Here is an 18703-nt window from a genome sequence, read left to right as displayed (position 1 = left end):
TCGATGCAAGGTAGTATGAATAAGATATTTTATAATCTGCGAAAAAAGGTAAGGAATATTCTAGATTTTAGATTTTAGATTTTAGAATTTCCACGTCACAGACGAGTGTGTTTTGTTATTTGATTTGTAATATTGCTGCAGTTCTCTTAATAGCTGTTCGTTTCATGCGATACTCGCACATAGTATCTATGACTTTTGCTTCTAACAATTTTTATAATTAGGCTGTATCAAATATTTTTAACGTTCGTGTTTCATGAAAAATCATGTGTAACTCGTTGAATTCGCAAATGTAACAAAAAATTACATGAAAAAACTTATATTATTGTAATGAAAAAATAATTATATTAGGAGGAGAGTCGTATTTCGGAACGTCATCGGAACATATTATACCTTGTATGTGATTATTTGGAACACAATGGGTGAGTATATTATAATTAAAATATATTCCTAGTTCCAATTCTCTTGAATAGTGTCAGTGACCAATCGAAATAGAAATCAGTGGACATCGTGGAAAGAGAAGGCGAAACCAAATTTGAAAATTCGACATCGGTAATTCAGTAGTTAAGAATAACTCAATCGATAATGTAGATTAACTAGTTATAAACAAATATATGAAATATAAATTCAAATTATTCTTATCCATCTAAAAATTGGAAATTAAAGAGCAGAAGACAAGAAATTATCTTCGAAGATTTATATAGTAAATACATTCTTTTGCCTGTCTTACCTAGAGATAAAACAGTTGTTTGATGGTTATCTTATAGTGTTCAGTCATTGCGAAAAATATTTTTAATCAGTTAAAAACTATAATTAATTAAAAACTACATTTCTTTAGGTATATAGACATTAGCGATGTATTATTCCGGGAAGCTCGTCTATCTCCCGAACATCGGGTCTGCGACAACATCGATTTGGAAATTATCGTTGCAGAGTATGAAAATTATTACAAGATGAAATTTCAAAAATATCCCATATTGTGTAAGAAAATAACTGGAAGGGAAATGACGAGGGAAGTGACAAATGCAAGCAAAACGTAAGAATTTAAATTATTTAACGATATTAAACGGTATTCAACGTATCGTATTCAACGTATCGTATTACAATATGATCCAGTGTTTGTAGAAGTATTGAGACAAAAGCCAAATCTGTTAGTAAAGAAGCGAGAAGTGAGCCTGTGAAAGAGACGAATCTACAGCAGAAGATAACTGATGACAATACGAATCATATTAATCTCGCAATGACAGTGACGTCACTATTCTCCAATGAGAGTGATGGACGTTCATCAGAAGAGCTATTTAACGTCCCAATGGAACAATCCATGCAATCGAAGATATTGAAATGCATTGAAAAGCTTTATTCAGATAATCCGGAATTACGAAAGATTGCTGAGGACATCTCATGCGTAAGTTATTTTCGATTAATATACGTATCGTAAAGCGTTTAAACGATAAAATTCCCGTCGATAAACCGTCCAACGTATATCGACGATGACGTGATTTCAGTAACGCTTCAAATATCAAATTACGTAACGTTTACTTAATATAGAGAAGACGCCATTTTATCTTTGTATCGTCACAGGAGATCATAGTAAACAAATTAAATGTACATTGGGATGACGTTATAGGCCTAGAAGAATGTAAAACCGCTGTTAAGGAGGCCATTGTGTATCCCCTTGAGTATCCTATCTTTTTTGATGGCCCGTTTTCCCCCTGGAAAGGTATTTTGCTGTACGGCCCACCTGGTACAGGTAAGATACTCGCATTCTTTTCATTTCTGTACGTGTTTACAAGAAATATACAAAACAGGGAAAACGATGTTAGCGAAGGCAGTCGCGACAGAATGCCATTGCACCTTTTTTAACATAACTGCCAGCTCATTGGTCAGCAAATGGAGAGGCGATTCCGAGAAGTATATACGTGTAAGTTGCTTTGTCTATGTAAGTTTCTTTGTTCCTTTGTCTATGAAGGAGAGATTCTAGGTATAAAAAGATTTGATTTTATTTTTCGTCATTTATATATAAATAGAATAGTTGTTTGGAAAACGAAATGATATCATATTTGTGATGAGGCAATGAATTTAAGGAATTTCGAATATAATATTTAATGAATAATACATTTGTTAAACTGAACAGGTTTTATTTGAACTTGCCTATAGTCATTCGCCTACAATTATTTTTATCGACGAGATTGACTGGATCGCCACAAATAAAGGAGACTGTATATTGTCTGAACCTGCAAAGAGATTCAGATCAGAACTTCTTTCTAGATTGGATGGATTAGTGTCTAATGAGAATTCTAATGTAGTTCTTCTGGCTACAACTAATTCCCCTTGGTACATATATCACGTTATTTCAATGTTTTCTAAGTTGAAAATATCGTAATATTTCTCCAAATTCCAAATATGTTATTGTGTTGTTTGAAGTATTCCTTCATTATTATTAGTATAATAGAACGATAATATTTATTGTAAATATGTTATTAGGGGCATTGATGCAGCTTTACTCAGGCGTCTCGAAAAGCAAATATACGTATCATTACCCAATGAAGTTGCTCGACTTGATATATTCAAATTATACCTTAGCAACCACTTATTAGAAAATACAGATATTGTAAACCACATAGTAAAATGTACTGAAAGATATTCTTGTGCAGATATAAAATTGCTTTGTAAGCAAGCGTGGCTACTAGAAATAAGCCCGATATGGAGGAGACTTGAAAAGAAAGAAACACCTGTTACCACTTTGAAATATGAATTAAAAAGTTATGAAATATTAGCAAAATTGTTAAAAAAAATGTCACCTACAGTTATGCAAATAGATAAATATGATACGTGGAACAAATAAATACGCAATCGTAAGGACAGATATTGAAAAATATAAATAAATGGATTATCGTTCGAGAAATCATTCGCATGTGTGTGCATGTGTGTATGCGCGCATGTGTGTCATGTGTGTGCGTGTGTGTGCGCGCACGCGCTATAGGCTAAGTTTAAAATGTTCGGTTGTATTATATCCTTGTATTATATATGTCGGAGATGAAAGGAAAACCGGAGCCTTCCCTTTGCAATTTTGAGGAAGCCTTCTAATGCTTTAGCCTAGATTTTATCATAACTGTAATTAAGCAATTGTCATTTGTAATTGTTTGATATTTGTGAAAGCGAAAGTGGGTTCGAGGTGACAACTGGTCGCCGAACGTAGCCACGGTCACGGGATAAACGTTTTGCCTGACGAAGGTGTGGATCGGTTGTATTGTTCTCCCTAGAAATCACATAGAATTGTACTTTAGAGATGTCGATATAATGGGACACACGTTGTATTAGGAATCAATCTCCAGACAGAAACTGCCTAGTAACGGCGTTTGAATCTTTCTCGATGTTTCCAAAGAGTATACAACAAACTTTTGACAGAAATTGCCTAGCAACAACGATTGGAACCTTCTCGATGTTTCCAGCGAGCATATAACAAACAAATGCAGTCGTATAGCGAAAAAGATTTTCATCAGATATTCATTCGTGTGATCGCCTTGGAAAGTGATACATCGAGCAATTTACCGAGTGTCTCAGCAATTGTATTTTGTGTTTAAAATTATTCTACACATAGTAAAGAGTTATCCCGTTGACCGTGGATTCGTTCGAACCCCGGAACATTGTTAATAGCGTTAATTAAATTCATTATTCGTGAAACCTATCAATCGTTAATCTCATTATACGTTAAATTCATTATTCGTAAGACATATTATTCGTTCCTCTTATTGTTCGTTAAACTTATTAATCTTTAATCTAATTATTAGTTAAACTTATCGTTTGTTAATCTTATTATTTATTAAACTCATTATTTATAATATTTTGTAAAATCTTGTTTATTCGCGTAAATATATTCTCTGTTTCGAAAAACAATGGCTAATTCAAACAAAGGATCATTACGCGCCTTAAATCCTAATTATAACCCGACATATATATGTGAGTGTATTTTATCAAAAATATGTTTTTTAGTTTTTCTTATCTTAGTAATTATTTTAAAAAAAATAAAGTCTTATATGAAAATAAAGCTGTTCTTTATTTCAAATAATTGAAGTAAATAAATACAATGAGTTTTATATTTTATATTATCTTATATTAATATCTTATATTTATCTTATATCTTATTATAATATCTTATTTTAATATCTTATATCATCGTTATATTGTTATTGAAAAAATTGATATAATCAACAGTTCTTCCTGTTCTCTTGATTGTTTCTTGCTTGTTTCAAACCACGATAATAACCTACAAAAGAAATAACATAGTCCATTGAAAATTTAATATACAATAAAATACTTATGTGAAATAATTACCTCTGTGAAAACCACTAATATACCATGACATCAACATACTTGAAAGTGCGTCTGTATCATTATCTGGTAATCTAGTACATTTTATTAAAATTTCGTATTTTTTTTTCCAAATAAAATGTTAAACTTATTCCAAATTACTTATTAATATTAGAAGTATTCAGCATTCCATTAGAATTTTTAAATTGTACTTACTTGGCCATTAATTGTGGTGATAAAGGAGGTGCAGGTGGCATTATATCAGTCATCGAATTGAAAGATGGTCCCGGTATGAAGCGATGTTTATACGCATTTGCTTCTTCAGAGTCACAATCCATTTTTTCTACATTATATTTTTTCGAATTTACATTTGTAGAAAAATTAGTCTCACAAGTCTCGTCGTTCTCTTCATTGAATTTCTCTTCCAAAGCTTTCTTTTGTTGTGCTATTTGACTTTGCAAACCTTCTGATTCTAAAAGAGAACTCAACTCGACTTTCTCTGTATTACCATAGCCTAAACACAGAGTAAAAGAAATTTTTGTCATTTAATAGAATGACTGAGTGCCATTCAGTTACTGTCCTTACAGGCAATGTATTAGAATTTCCCGTGCATAAATGTATATGTATAAATGTTTGCCTTGATATATGTAGTAATAATCACTCGTCTAATGAGGAGAATTATATTCCAAGCAGCTAATAATGAACAATAAGTAACATGCATGTTTATGGTTCATGACCCTATATCCCACTATATCATCTATGGGTCTCCCCATAGACATTGACAGGTACTCCTGCCCAGTTAAGGACCTGCTGAATGACACTGTGATAGACTATGCGAAAGCCTTTACTTCATATATATATGTATTTTTAGTACATTTCTTAATTGACATAACCATCATGCTAAAGGTATTACCTACAAATTTTACAACACACGTGCCATTGTTTTCGTAAATTTTTTATATTATAGCTTCATAAATTTCTCCATCCTCTGAGTATATTGCACGACAAGATGCTCCTATGATCCATTTCTATAGAGAAAAGATGTGTATACAAATAAATATAAGTAAATAGCAAAATAAAATAATTTGCTTCTTAATCAATATATTTAATAATATTCTGTATCAAATTTGTAATATTCTATCAAAATCACAACCTTGTGTAATTTACTTGCGTGTTTAGGCTGCTTAAGATTTTGTAGGTTTTCTTTCGGTTGAGAATTTCCAACATCCATTCTCATTCGCTTGATAACTTCTTCTTTTGCTAAATTTATTGCTTTATCATATGCTTCTATTAATGCACTATCATCCCAAACATTATCATTGGCTGTGTCTGTATCCTTTTGAGATAGCAAATTATACGTTATTAATATTGATACAAGTATTTTATTATCAAACTATTGCAAATTATCATATATGTCATTTTTCAAAAATTGACTAAAAGGTAGTGGATACTGTTAATTACTATTATGCTAAAATCGTGTACTAAAATAATGTTAAAACCATTACGTTTCCATTACCATACATACGTTTCCATTTCCTCGTATAAAAAGAACATTCATATCATCTGCCATTTTAAAATAACATCATTTAAATATTGAATTTGCTTCTGAAATATTAATTTGTCTCATTTCTTTAACTCTAACACATTGTAAACAATGATGACATTATACCAACTATAATACTAAAAATCTATTCCCCATTCATTCGAAAGGTTATTTTTTGAAGCAAGGTTAACATTGAATGTTCCCAAACTTCAATAACTGTATTTTACTTTCTTTACAATATCTAACAATATATTAGAATACTATAAAAAAATATTGTATGCACAAGAAACTGTTTATAGCGAAATAGCAAAAGAATTAATCACATATTATAACTAAAACGAGATTGTTAAGTAGATTATATTATACTGCATATGCGTTAGTGTTTCAGCTGGTAAATATAGTTTTTATATCTGAAGATAAATAAGATTTAATTCTATAAAATTGCATAATGAATTATACATCTATCTATTACTATTCGTATTTCCCCTTAGTTGTATGTTGTCAATAGCATCAATCACGAACATATAAATAAATATAGAAGAAACCGTTCGGAAATGGAAAGGGAAAAATGAACATGGAAGACAAGAAAGTTTTCTTCAGGTTTAGCGTATGCGTGATACGCTTTGAATGTCTCAGATAAAGATAAAGATACTCTGCTCATTTCTATTTGTTCCGCAGAACGAGAAATTTGTTGTCTTTCATATTGGTTTTTACGATTCAATTTTTGGGCAGTTTTCCCTAGCGAGTGTCGGTCCCTGTTTGATATAACCAGACCGTAATTTATACAGATATGTATTATAGATATATATTTGTAAAACTGAAATCAGATGAAATAAATGTTGTCTGAGGTTTTAAACGTTTAATAAAAACAATATTTCATTTGGAAAAAATGTAAGATATGTAAAATTACACATTGATCATTTTGCTGGTCTTGTATCATAAAACGTGTGGCCCGAAGAGCACGTGTCCGGTAGAGATACGTCACTTGTGTTAGGAATCGTTTTATAACCTATCACAGTAAAGGAACGTCCCAGTATAGCAGCCGAAGAATGCCGTGAAAGTTTCTGTACAAAGTACAATTGATCTACAATTGATATTTTCCGCAATATCTGGTGTTCGGTCAGGGTGTCCCGTACTCATGACAGTGGAATGGCGTTAGTAAATCAATTACAAAAATTTTCGAGATCAATTCTCGGTATTGCATCAAATTATTCAAAATATACAAGCAACACAACGTTGCCCTTTTTGCAGGCAACAAGAGGAATATGGACCACGCAACCACTTTCAGAAAAACAAGAGTAAGTGATACAAATTTTCTTGTGCTTTCCTTCTTTTTTTAATAAAATTTCAGTACTTACCTTCCAATATAAAATTGGTGTCAAAATAATAATGCTAATAATAATGTCTAAGAAATTTTTCTCTTTGTAGGAGTACAACATCTAGAAAAATAACATAGTATTAATAGAATAGTATTAATAAGAACAACATTGACAGTGAACAACTAAAAATATAACACTGTTATAAATATATGATATACGAATTTTATTTATGTATTATTAAGACAAGTATATCTTATTTTTAAATTATTTCTATTATCATAAGTGATACATATAATTAAGGTATAATTAAGAGAAGATTAATTGAAGAAACACAAAAAATAAAGAAAATAATTATATTGAGATAATTTTTATCTTTCATAAATATTATTTTCAGAGTAAATATAACGTTTGTTAAAGCAAGTGGAGAGAGAATCAAAGCAAAGGGAAAGTTGGAGATACTATATTAGGCATAGTAGTAAATAATGAAATTGATTTAGATGGATATGGTATGTTTTAAAGAAGCATAATTTACTTAATTTAAAATAAATAATTTTGAGGTAGAAAATATTTGAAAATTTTCATTTTTATCAAGTTTAATATTCTTATTATTTTTAACTTTTGATACTTTATTATATAAGTATGTTGTAATATTAAAATATAATTGATATAGGTGCTTGTGAAGGAACATTAACTTGTAGTACGTGCCATTTAATATTTTCGAAAGAAGTTTATGATGCACTTCCTGACAAACCAACAGATGAAGAATTAGACATGTTGGATTGAGCATATGAATTAACAGATACGTTAGTTCATAATAATCAGTATCAAATCATTCACATTATTAATTCTATTACCTTTTAATATTTTATAAAGTGAATTTTTCTATTTAAATTTATGTAAAAACAGGTTAGTATTGGGTATTTCGAAATCTGCATCTCAATGTAGAATTTCAAATCGCTATCTCTGAATACTACGAAACTGAAATTATAATAAATTTTCATAGTTTTTTATTTATGACCCTATAATCATTACAAATCTATGTTGGAATTAGCATATTTACAATGTTGATTTTCAAATGGATAAATAGAAATCTTATTGTGTATTAGTATTAATTTGTATAGCAATAAATATATTTATTGACATATTCAGTTATATAATATTTAATTTCAGGTCACGGCTAGGCTGTCAAATAGTAATGTCTAAGGAACTAGATGGAATTGAGGTAAGAGTTACATCAACAATTAATGATGCAAGAGCATAACTGAAATTATCTATAGGTTTTTGAAAATTTGTATACAATGTTATACATCTCTTGTTAAAAAACCCTTGTTATAATTATTAAAATATTGGTATTAAAAAAATATAATAAAGAATCTTGTGTTTAAATGTGAAGCTTATATATATACATATGTTATAGTATAATTGCAATTTTGATATTTGTACATTGCCATTGTAAAAAGCCTATCCAATTATGAAGAAAATATATCTTTTATTTTTAATATACAGGGTGTCAATTTTAAAACGTTCATCTAAATTATTTTCGTTACTATTAAAGATAAGAAGAAATTACTAAGGAAGACTTAAATGGTTTTAAGATGTGTACTTGGTTATGATAAAAAAGACTCTTGTGGAATAAATTTTGCAACTTCTGAAAGATTAGATAAAAGCTTAGAACCTAAAAAATAATTTGAAATTAATTTCGTTTAGATATACTGTTTGATTTCTTAGCTGTGGGCAAGTTTAAAAGATCATCAAACTCATGGTCAACAAAACAACAGAAATGTACATGTAATGCTTTTTCGTTTCACAACAAGTTATCTGACACTATCATCATTTTCGTGGCACATGCAACATTATCGATTCAGTATAGTAATGTTTTGGATTAAAACAAATGTCTCGACATTGGGGCAAAATATTTCAACCTTTAAGGACTAAAATTAAAACTTATGAGTTTGTTTATAATTTTAATAGATTTTATTAATATTGTGTTTACTGGTTTATTAATTACAAGAAAGTTTGTAAAAGACTGAAGTTTTACGTAAAAAGTACAAATATTCTTTCAACAAAATTAGTCAAATCACATCATTATTTATACATATTGTATATAAATAAAATATGCGGATATATTACTTTACCCTAGAATTAAAATTCAATAATATTGAGGAATCTTATTTATTCAGATTTTGTACATTATCGCTTCTAACCTCGGATAATAGAACAACAAATTAAATATTTTTAAACAAAAAAACTTTGTTCCTTTGTTTGATTTCCCTTGCTCGCGTTTCTTAACTACTTAGATATAAAATACTTACGTTTTCGAAAATTCATACTTCACAAGCTACTAAACGCTTTATCTGTTCAGAATAATTTATTGTTTTCTTAACTAGGTACATAGCAAATACATCTATTAAGTTGGTATTTCTCATAATTACCAGTACATAAAGCTAAAACACTTTTGTACTATGCTTGTTATACATGGATCTAACAAATAATTTAACTTGTGTATTGTCGTTTGTATATTTTGTTACGTGTAAAATATTCTATTTCTACACTACTTACAAGTTCGATAAAGTGTACATTACACATCGTGAAATTTACATATTTTCACTTGGTTACCCTGCCCAATTCGAATATAATTCAGAACGTATGTGCTATATTTATATATTCTGCATTTGTTTTGTATATTATGTACACTGATCTGATCTTTGTAAACGCGAGTTTTACGATATTAATGAGAAATTTGCCAATTTAATGGAAGTTGTTAATTTTTTCTGGCACGTTTCACGTTAGCAGACATTTTTCTTAAGTTACAGTCGAAAAGTGTTTTTATGTAAAAGAATAGGAATGATCAAGTTATTTTAAGATGACAAGATATTTCACGTTTTCTATTTAAATATAGCGTTAAATTTTAATTCCGTCAATTCGTATATACTCATACATCGAATTTCCTTTTCTCATGTCATTTCTTTTCTTTCATTTCACATTTAATTACAAAGATAAAGTGTAAGTACGTTCCTCATAAAATTAATATCAAATGTCGCAAAATATACAAAAGTAAACTAAGAAGAGGGGTACATATTATTACACAAACTGTCGTTCATATTGCATATGTACATATGCAGTATAAAAACAATACTTTTTAGTTTTTAATCTCTTGTTTAAATAATCCTAATATCTAAATTTGTATCGGTCATTGATTCGATATAACTGCGTTTATTGGAAGTAATTAAGCTATAGCCTGCGCACAAGAGAAGAAGGAACAAACACGTATAGTATACACGCTTAAATAACGAAATTAAGTCAGTTTACGTTCAATGTGAACTTGATCAAAGTTCCAGTCTCGAATTATAGAGTTTCTTACTATCAGTTTACAAAATTCGATATTACGATTATGTACCGTATTTGAAAAACATAAAATGCTTTGTTCAATTTTAAATAAAACTAATATTTACCAAAGCGAATACGAAAAAAATGTTATCATCAAACTCAATTTTCAATTATCAAACTTAATCCAGCACAAATACAAATGTTATTCGTGCTTTTTTACTTTTACTACTTTTCAACTCTCTATAGTTCGAGATTTGAGTTCCGCTAACTTTCTTTCTACTGCGCATGCGCAACAGGAAAACTTGAATTACACGTAATAGTCAAAAATTCGAAAATCTTATCCTTTCGTGGCAGCGAAAGTAACCTAGGACTAGAGGTTCCATAACATTAATAATAATAAGGCAATAATATTAATATTAATAATAATGTAATCGAGTACTACTAACAATATTAATAATAATAATAATAGTATGGTAATGGCAAGATACACGCGGGTATAAATTAATCATTCCTTTCGTAATATCTACGACGTCTTCGGGATATTCTTTAGAAATTACTTTATTTCTGGTGAATATTCATTAACGAGCAACTTTTCTCTCTGTTTCTTATCACGATTTTTTTCACTTCATCACAATTGTACCGTTAGAAATTATTCAAAACATTGTTAAAATGTCCATGAAATATATGCAATTGCCGTATTGAATAAGCGAGTAATGAAGTTGCTGTTTCACTGAATAAAAGTGAAATCTCCAATGAGTGTGCTCAAGTATATAAGTTAAAAAAAGATTGGTACATCAATGCCTATTATTCTTAATCAATATTCATCATTTAACAATTAGGACCGAATTTTTACAAACCAACTCTAAACCACGACCCAATTTACAAATAAAAAGATCGATGTGTAAATTAACTATCAACTATTAATCTCCAATCCTATGTGAAGATATAATGTTCGGACCAAATTTCTAAACTAACGTGGACAATTCATGCGGACTATTGGTGGTTGCTGCGCTACTTAGATCCAATGTGGCAGCCGGAAGACCAGGACTGACGCTGCCGGTTGCTTCCCGTGGCAAATGCTGCGATCTATTTAGCTTATTTCCAGGACTCGGTGGCGATCTATCTGCTGGTGTATCCGGTGGCGTAACCACGTTTCTGTGTCCGCTCACGTTCAGATGATTGTGCGTCGCCGCGATCGGAGCTGGCGATGAGAGCAACAAGGGCGGTGGAGACATTGACACGTGTCGATGATGATGATGCTGATGATAGTGTTGGTACTGTGCAGCTCGGCCGTGCGTTGCGTGGCTGGTATTTAGTTGGTTCGTCACGGGCCCATTTTCGTTGGGCAGCCAGCATGGTGGATGGTTAACGGGCCACGTAGTTGTTGCTGTTGTAGCTGGGGCTGGTTCTGGTGCTGTTGCAGCTGCTGCTGACGCTGCAGCTGTACCGCCGCTTCGCACTGTTCGCGCGCTAACGCCTTCACGGCATTCGTCTTCTCCTACGAAATAAGAATGATAGGTTAGGTTGTAGTCAGGGGCCATAACAAATTAAAAAAGTTATAATATAAGAATTTACATTTTAGTTGAAATGATTCTAGTTACGAATAAGTATTAAAGATGATTCAAATCTTTTTCGTTACCGATAACCATGGTGAAAACTCTTTTGGATTACTTTCAGCCATTGTCAATCTTATTGTCAATACTACATGCTTGAAGTAGAAGGAGGGGTACAGAGAAAAAGACTTTTTCTCAGCAAATATAATCGTTACTCAATTATTTTGTTCAACAGTTTTACAAATCTCCCAAAAATAAACGAGAATACGAAAATACACTGAATATCGTGTGTATGGTTATTTATAAAATCCCCTTGAAATAGTTGCGATCGCGGATCACATAAACAAACGAACCTGTCATTCTACAGAGTATCTTTTTCGGTGAAATTATGCAAACGTAAATGTAACTTCGGTAGAACTCCTCGAGAACTTGTAAGCTTATATCACTCTGACCCAACCAGTCCATTCTAAAGTGTATAATTTATAAGAGGGGATTATATTAATACGCGGAGGATGTGGTAGGTGGTAAGTTTTGCATATGAATGTTTGTTGATACAACGAATGGTTAAATGGAGGTTTTCATGAATGTGATAAGGACTAGATCGAATGGTTTAACACTTATAACTAGAATGCGTATTTTTATACAAGTTTGTAGTTTTACGAACACAATCAAAGAAATAAAATTTTAATAGAGATTTGTTTTCTTATATACGTATATTTTAGCGCATTTTATGCATTTTGCGCCATTTGCGTACTTTTCAATTTCGCACGAACGTATAAAGATCAGCAATATAATTATAACGCTTCTTAAAAATGTGAAAAATCCTGGTTTCCTAAAAGCTTGCAATTGATTTCAGAAAAATTTTTATGAACTCTACCAGATAAATTATGGTAACTCTGAAAAACAAAATTTCACGATAAAATGATTTCCGGGTAAAATACACATAAAAGATGATTTAGACGTTTGAACGTGTTCGTTTTCTTTTTTAATAGCGATATGTTCTTACCCTCTGCCACACGAAGACGTTATGGACCATTGCGCATCCACAAAACACGATGCCAAGGCCTATGAAAACCGACGTAACGATTGCCGGCGTCGAATGAAACTGGATGAATGTATACAATATCATACCTGAAAGCATTGTTAGAGGATCATTATAACACGTATGCCATAACAAGCGGAACAAAGAATCAGCGCAAATACATATTCTCAATACATATAATTCTCGAAGCGTAAACTATATACATATGCTTTTCATTGAAATTTTCAATACTAGTCGCAAATTATTTTTCAATTAATTTATTATTTAAATCTTTATATATCAATTCTCGACGAATAAATTACTTAAATTATAGAGAATCTATCTTCAGACAATAGAGAATTCAATATTTTTGGTCGTTAAGTAATTTACAAATTTCTAAAACGATTACGTTCGAAGTTTTGGACAGTATTTGAAGTTTCTAACATGACATTAAAAAAAAATAAATAAATTTTATGATATAATTAAAAAAACATTGTAGTCTATCATAATTTCTATTCCGTCAAATTTATTAAAACGCAGTTTTCTTCTGAACAGAGTCAAAATGTCCGTCTTGAATCGAGTTCAACAGCTTAACGATCGATCGAGCGAATGATAGCTGTGTAAACTAGCATGACACAACGTAAACTTTAGATTAGATCTCGATCCATCCACCAGCCGTATTCATGCATGACATGAATATTCTGTTTCAGCTCTTTATAAATTAATCTGTTAAAACTTCCCTAAAAGACGATCATTTTTTATTTTTCTAAGAAAAATAATGACTATTCGGCGTTAAAATTAACTTTATTTCCATTGGATTTCTAAACTGATTTCATACACTCAGAGATAGTTCACAGTATCTTTTAGATTCATGCCTGAATTCAAGAAAAATTAAACGTATAACTTATGTACTAGTATCTTTCAAAAGGTTAAAGTTGACAGAATTGAAGGAATTGGTTCTTACCAGTTAGAAAGACGGGAATGCTAATGAAAAACCCTCCGACAGCACATATCCGGCTGATGGATGATTTTTGCAGGTACTTGTTACTCCTGAAACAGACAAAATTTGAAGTGAAAGTCAGTTTCACGATTCTATGATAATTGAGCGAAATGTAAAGGAACCAGTTTTTTGTTTAACAGCCAAGAATCTTTCAAAAATTCTACTGTAATTGATACTTCAAATATATTTAGTCAGACAAAGGATAATCATAATCGCAACGTTAATCTTAACTTTAATTCAAGGATCAAACAGTATCATTATACATATAAAAGTAAACATAAAGTCTATCCACATTATTGTTATTATTATTATTATTATTATTATATGTTATTCTATAATTGATTTTTATTTCTTTATTATCAATATTATTCTATTTTCTATAATGATTCAATTATAGATCTTATTTTTTGTCAATCATATTTCACTGAAAAGATCACTTTGAAAATAATCTAATAGTAAAAAATGAAAAATAATCTTTTTCTACCTTGTCTTCATTTTTTACAAACTCTGTCCACCGCCGTAAACCTATTAAATGCATGAAACGACAAAGCAAAGCTGCTTCACATAATTCCCCGCTCACGCAGTGTCAATCAGCTCACGACCGCAAACGATACTGCTAATTTCCAGCGACCACGAACGATTTCACCGTAATTGCCGGTGTGAAATTTACCAATACGTGCTCGAATTGGTCAATAATGAATAGAGCGCTCTTGCACACACTAATCTACCAACAAATAATATTGACTCAATTGAACAACAGCGCCTAGATTAACGGACAAACCGCATGTTCCAAACAGATTTACAATCACGGCAGAAAATACATGCCGTTATAGATGTTTCCTGGTCAAGACTAATTTCCACGCGTTAAGAACATTGTAACCGGAATCTAGGAAGAACTAGCACTTCCTAGAATAATACTATTGTGTCCTCGATGAATGTCTCTCCGCAATGCCCTCGAGTGAGTTGTTTTTGTCTTTGGTCGTACGACGTTCGGGATGAGAATTCGGGGACGGTTTTGCGCTGCTTTAATACTCGCACAACCATCCATCCATGGGACTGCATCTTTTTAGGAGGACCAGTGATTAATCTTTTCCCACTCATTTTCATCTCTAATTTCTCATGAGGCTAAGATTCCTGCATCTTTTATCATAATAATTTATTAATACTATTAATAAATTGAGACAATTTTACACGTCGTATTTTGCGTTATAAGATGACTTGTAATTTGTAAAATTTACCTGTAAAATTCCTTTGTTTGTTTTACCGAAGTAATAGTTGGCATTTCTATACGACAATAAGAATTTGTTAATACTAATAATTTGTAAGGTTATCATGTTATCATTCTTCTAATGGATAGTATATTATTGAAACTTTTTTTAATATTGAAACGCGATATTTTTTTGGAGAAGAAGTGCATAGTAGTAAAAGGCTGAGAAATTAGTCTAGAACTCGAAGTTTCATTGGTACGACGCACTTGAAACGCATTCAAAGAGGTCGGCGACCTCGAAAGGGGATGAACGCAACTGTTTCGTGGGAATTTCTTATTGTGGCTTATTTGGACGAAGTTGCTTTAAAATCAGCGCTGGATTCGTCTGTTTTTTGCCCGGAAATTTAACCTTCCGCGTTAGTGTATTTCGGACGAGCTCCTATTTTACACTTTCGTCGACTTCACCAACGTAACACACAGCATCCGCAAGTAAAACTGTCTCTTAAATTTGATGTGACACCAATACACGACGAGAAGAACCACAATGCCATTTTTATTCCACTTCGTTAATTTTTCGTCGTAAGGTTTAGCTGTAAATAGGATTAAAAAAATTTAGATTAACGAGGAATTTAAAATTGATCTGTTAAATCAACAATTTCCATTAGTTGTCAATAGATTTTATAAACCTCAGATTACTGAGAAATTATACACATTGCAAAATATTTACCATTGGTTACCCACGCTACACGTAAATTTGATCAATCTACCAATGCACTAACACTGCAATAAATTTCTATTGCAACATTCCACGCTCCTTTGCCGCACCTTAAACTCCTCGCTAGATTTATTCCACCTTAAAGTGTCACATAACTCCTACGACACCGATATCAAATCTTAAACTCCATCAAATTCCAGAGAAACTTGATTTCGTCGAAAGTAAGAGATTAAACTTAAAAAGCAATTTATTTCATCTTTAAACTATCCCAAACTTCTTAAATATAATTTATATATATATTTCGGAGATGAAAGAACACCGGAGCCTTTGGAATTTTGGATAATTCCGCAACATTGTAACCTAGAATCTACTATAGCTGTAATTGAACAATTGTAGTTATTCAACCCGATTGTAATTGTTCGAGAGTCGTGATAATGAGCTTGGGCTCGAGGCGACAGTCAGTTGCCGAACGTAGCCGCGGTCACGGGATGAACGCTTTGTCTAACAAAGGTATGGAGTAATTTTATAGCTCTCCTTAAAAGAAATATTCGTGGCGACACGCGACAGTAAACATTCCAACGGTTTCTGTCCCGTGGCTCGCCACGCGCAGACCCTATTCTTCGACTAAGATGATTGCCAGATGTCGATGCGTCTCCGCAGTACATGTTCGGCTAGCCCGAGGGCCCGTTATAAATCTTAAGGTTTAGTTAACTAAAGTCCTTCAAACAGACAAACAGTCTCTGTCCCAACTACGGGAAGATAGGGGAGACATATTTTTCAACGGAGCGGCGTCTCCCACTAGCAACTTTCCCTCGAGGGCGGCTAGCATCTTTTTCTAACCACCGATATGGAGATTGACCAATTAGCAGCAACGTCAATTTCCCTTACTTTCTGCACGAAGGCTTTTCTCGACGAATCCGATGATCTTGTATCCTTAGACACACCCCGTTATAGTTTTCCTCTGTGGCATCATCGGGACGGGAAAGGCATTCTCGCTCGCGATCTCATCGATTAAAGAGTAACGCCTTCGCGATCAGTGATTATTTTCAGACTTAGACTTTGTGAGTACGTTCTGTTGTCATCCCGTTGGCCGCGGATTCGTTATTGAGCCCGAGAGCATCGTCACTAGTGTCGCGAGTGCCGAACTGCCGTGATCAATTGTCAAGACTGTAATAATTCTATCATTGCAATAAACTACGCCTGTGTGTACCGTATGAATGGCTAATCCTCGAGAAGATTCATTTGACGCCCACAACCCCATTCCCAGTGACGATCCGACATCAGAAGTGGGATCAGAACGGTTGCGAGCGCTGGAAGGGCAGGTCGCTGTCATGAACAACCTAATTCATACGCTAATGCAACGACCAAATACGGGAATCACCAAATTACCACATTTTAACCCAGAAGTCGCAGGCGCCGACCCAGCCGCGTGGTGCGCGGCTGTTAGTAGGGCCATGCAGAACAACCCCCTGCGAGATGACGCGCTATACTCTGCCTTAAGTGACTCTCTACAGGGTTCTGCAGCACATTGGCTGGCACGAATGACGGGAGACGGAGAAGTTACTTGGTCTAAAGTTAAGGAACGATTCCTTATACAGTTCGGTGGCCGAGAGACGACGTCCTCATCGTTAATCAAGGTATCCAGGGAATCGCGGGGAACGGGCGAATCCACGGGGGCGTTTGCCGGCCGTGTCCGTTCCCTCCTGCAGACGCGGTGGCAACATTCTACGCTAGACGAAATACTTAACGCTGTCACTCTCTACATATTAATTCCACACGACCAACGTCTTAAACGATTGGCCCTCACGAGTGATATCAGAACGGAAGACCAATTTCTGAGCGAAATGCGACCCTTTTGTTACGAAGAAGAGTCGACATTTTCGCCGAGAGATGCACCGGCGGAACCCGAAGCTAAGCGACGCAAGTTATCGTGCCACCAGACGAGGTGTCATTACTGGTACTCTCGGACACAGAATAAAGGACTGCCGCAAGAGGATGCAGAACGAACAGCAGAGGGATGCACGACGCCAGGAAGGAAGCCGACCGGCCGCACCGTCCAAGGCGGTTTGCTACAGGTGTCATGCGGAAGGTCATATCACATCTAACTGCCCGGCACGACGGGACGGTAGACCAGGCCCCAAGGATGAGCGTAAAGTCAACTCCTGTGTCACGTAATTTTTGGGTTGGTTGGTGAAAATAAAATATAGTTGAGTCGTAACACAACTATCAACTTGGTTTTAATCAACCTTTATTATGAATTCAGCAATCACAATGTAACACGCACTGAATTAACATAAATCACAATTCACTCCAACCACGTTATGTCAGACTTAGTTACAACGATACAGTAAGTACGCGACTTATAAGAGTAGAGACCGACATAGATATATTGACTATTCTAAGGATACAGAATAAGTGAAGTCTTACTGACGATACTGTGTCTGAGGAAAGCTAGGGGTGGGGGTATCTAAGGACAAGGGACGGAATTTACGACAGGAAATACTCGCTTGGTCCGAACGACCTTAACTATAAAAATGCCAAGTGCCCCTGGTAGGCACTTAAGACTATTGAGGGTGCGCGCCAGGGATATGCAGGTATCTGGGTGCCATCCTGTCCGTGGTGTATGGCCTGGTCTCTGATATGAATTGACGTTACACCTGCGTGGTGGAGTCCCCAGCCGGTAGTTTAAGTCATCTGGGTGAGTCGTTCC

General features: G+C 33.4%; 2 protein-coding genes and 2 pseudogenes across 4 annotated transcripts; 2 read left to right on the top strand and 2 right to left on the bottom strand.

The window, feature by feature from the left end:
• Positions 1 to 4045, top strand: LOC143304927 (katanin p60 ATPase-containing subunit A-like 2). Its single transcript, XM_076627469.1, has 8 exons — positions 1 to 10; positions 349 to 419; positions 836 to 1033; positions 1114 to 1402; positions 1579 to 1747; positions 1806 to 1918; positions 2132 to 2331; positions 2482 to 4045. Exons 3-8 carry the CDS (start codon positions 951 to 953, stop codon positions 2840 to 2842), a joined length of 1215 nt encoding a protein of 404 aa, XP_076483584.1. The 5' UTR covers positions 1 to 10; positions 349 to 419; positions 836 to 950; the 3' UTR covers positions 2843 to 4045.
• On the bottom strand, positions 4031 to 9567 carry LOC143304928 (survival of motor neuron protein-like; annotated as a pseudogene).
• Positions 5821 to 8671, top strand: LOC117164950 (adrenodoxin-like protein 2, mitochondrial; annotated as a pseudogene). Its single transcript, XR_013061596.1, has 4 exons — positions 5821 to 7149; positions 7565 to 7676; positions 7841 to 7973; positions 8341 to 8671. The product of XR_013061596.1 is annotated as an adrenodoxin-like protein 2, mitochondrial (transcript).
• On the bottom strand, positions 9080 to 14763 carry LOC117162149 (uncharacterized). Of its 2 annotated transcripts, XM_033344005.2 has the most exons (4): positions 14556 to 14763; positions 14036 to 14121; positions 13057 to 13181; positions 11697 to 11995 (listed from the first exon to the last, which is right to left on the bottom strand). In XM_033344005.2, exons 1-4 carry the CDS (start codon positions 14564 to 14566, stop codon positions 11822 to 11824), a joined length of 396 nt encoding a protein of 131 aa, XP_033199896.1. In that variant the 5' UTR covers positions 14567 to 14763; the 3' UTR covers positions 11697 to 11821. The 2 variants fall into 2 exon arrangements, with proteins under 2 accessions (XP_076483590.1, XP_033199896.1); XM_076627475.1 differs by lacking the exons at positions 13057 to 13181; positions 14036 to 14121; positions 14556 to 14763 and adding an exon at positions 12137 to 12501 and having other exon boundaries at positions 9080 to 11995.
• Positions 14764 to 18703: the final 3940 nt, after the last annotated feature.

This window comes from Bombus vancouverensis, unplaced genomic scaffold (assembly GCF_051014615.1).
Source record: "Bombus vancouverensis nearcticus unplaced genomic scaffold, iyBomVanc1_principal scaffold0064, whole genome shotgun sequence".
In the NCBI taxonomy this organism is placed as follows: domain Eukaryota; kingdom Metazoa; phylum Arthropoda; class Insecta; order Hymenoptera; family Apidae; genus Bombus; species Bombus vancouverensis.
The sequence above is the reverse complement of the archived record's forward strand: the minus strand, read 5'-3'. Positions and strand labels throughout refer to the sequence as shown.

What these genes read in the sequence shown, in the direction of transcription:
- LOC143304927 (XM_076627469.1), top strand. Translation starts at nt 951, where the DNA reads ATGAAATTTCAAAAATATCCCATATTGTGTAAGAAAATAACTGGAAGG. An exon ending in ATTCCGAGAAGTATATACGT is followed by an intron (nt 1,919 to 2,131) that starts GTAAGTTGCTTT and finishes TAAACTGAACAG; the next exon opens with GTTTTATTTGAACTTGCCTA. An exon ending in GCTACAACTAATTCCCCTTG is followed by an intron (nt 2,332 to 2,481) that starts GTACATATATCA and finishes ATATGTTATTAG; the next exon opens with GGGCATTGATGCAGCTTTAC.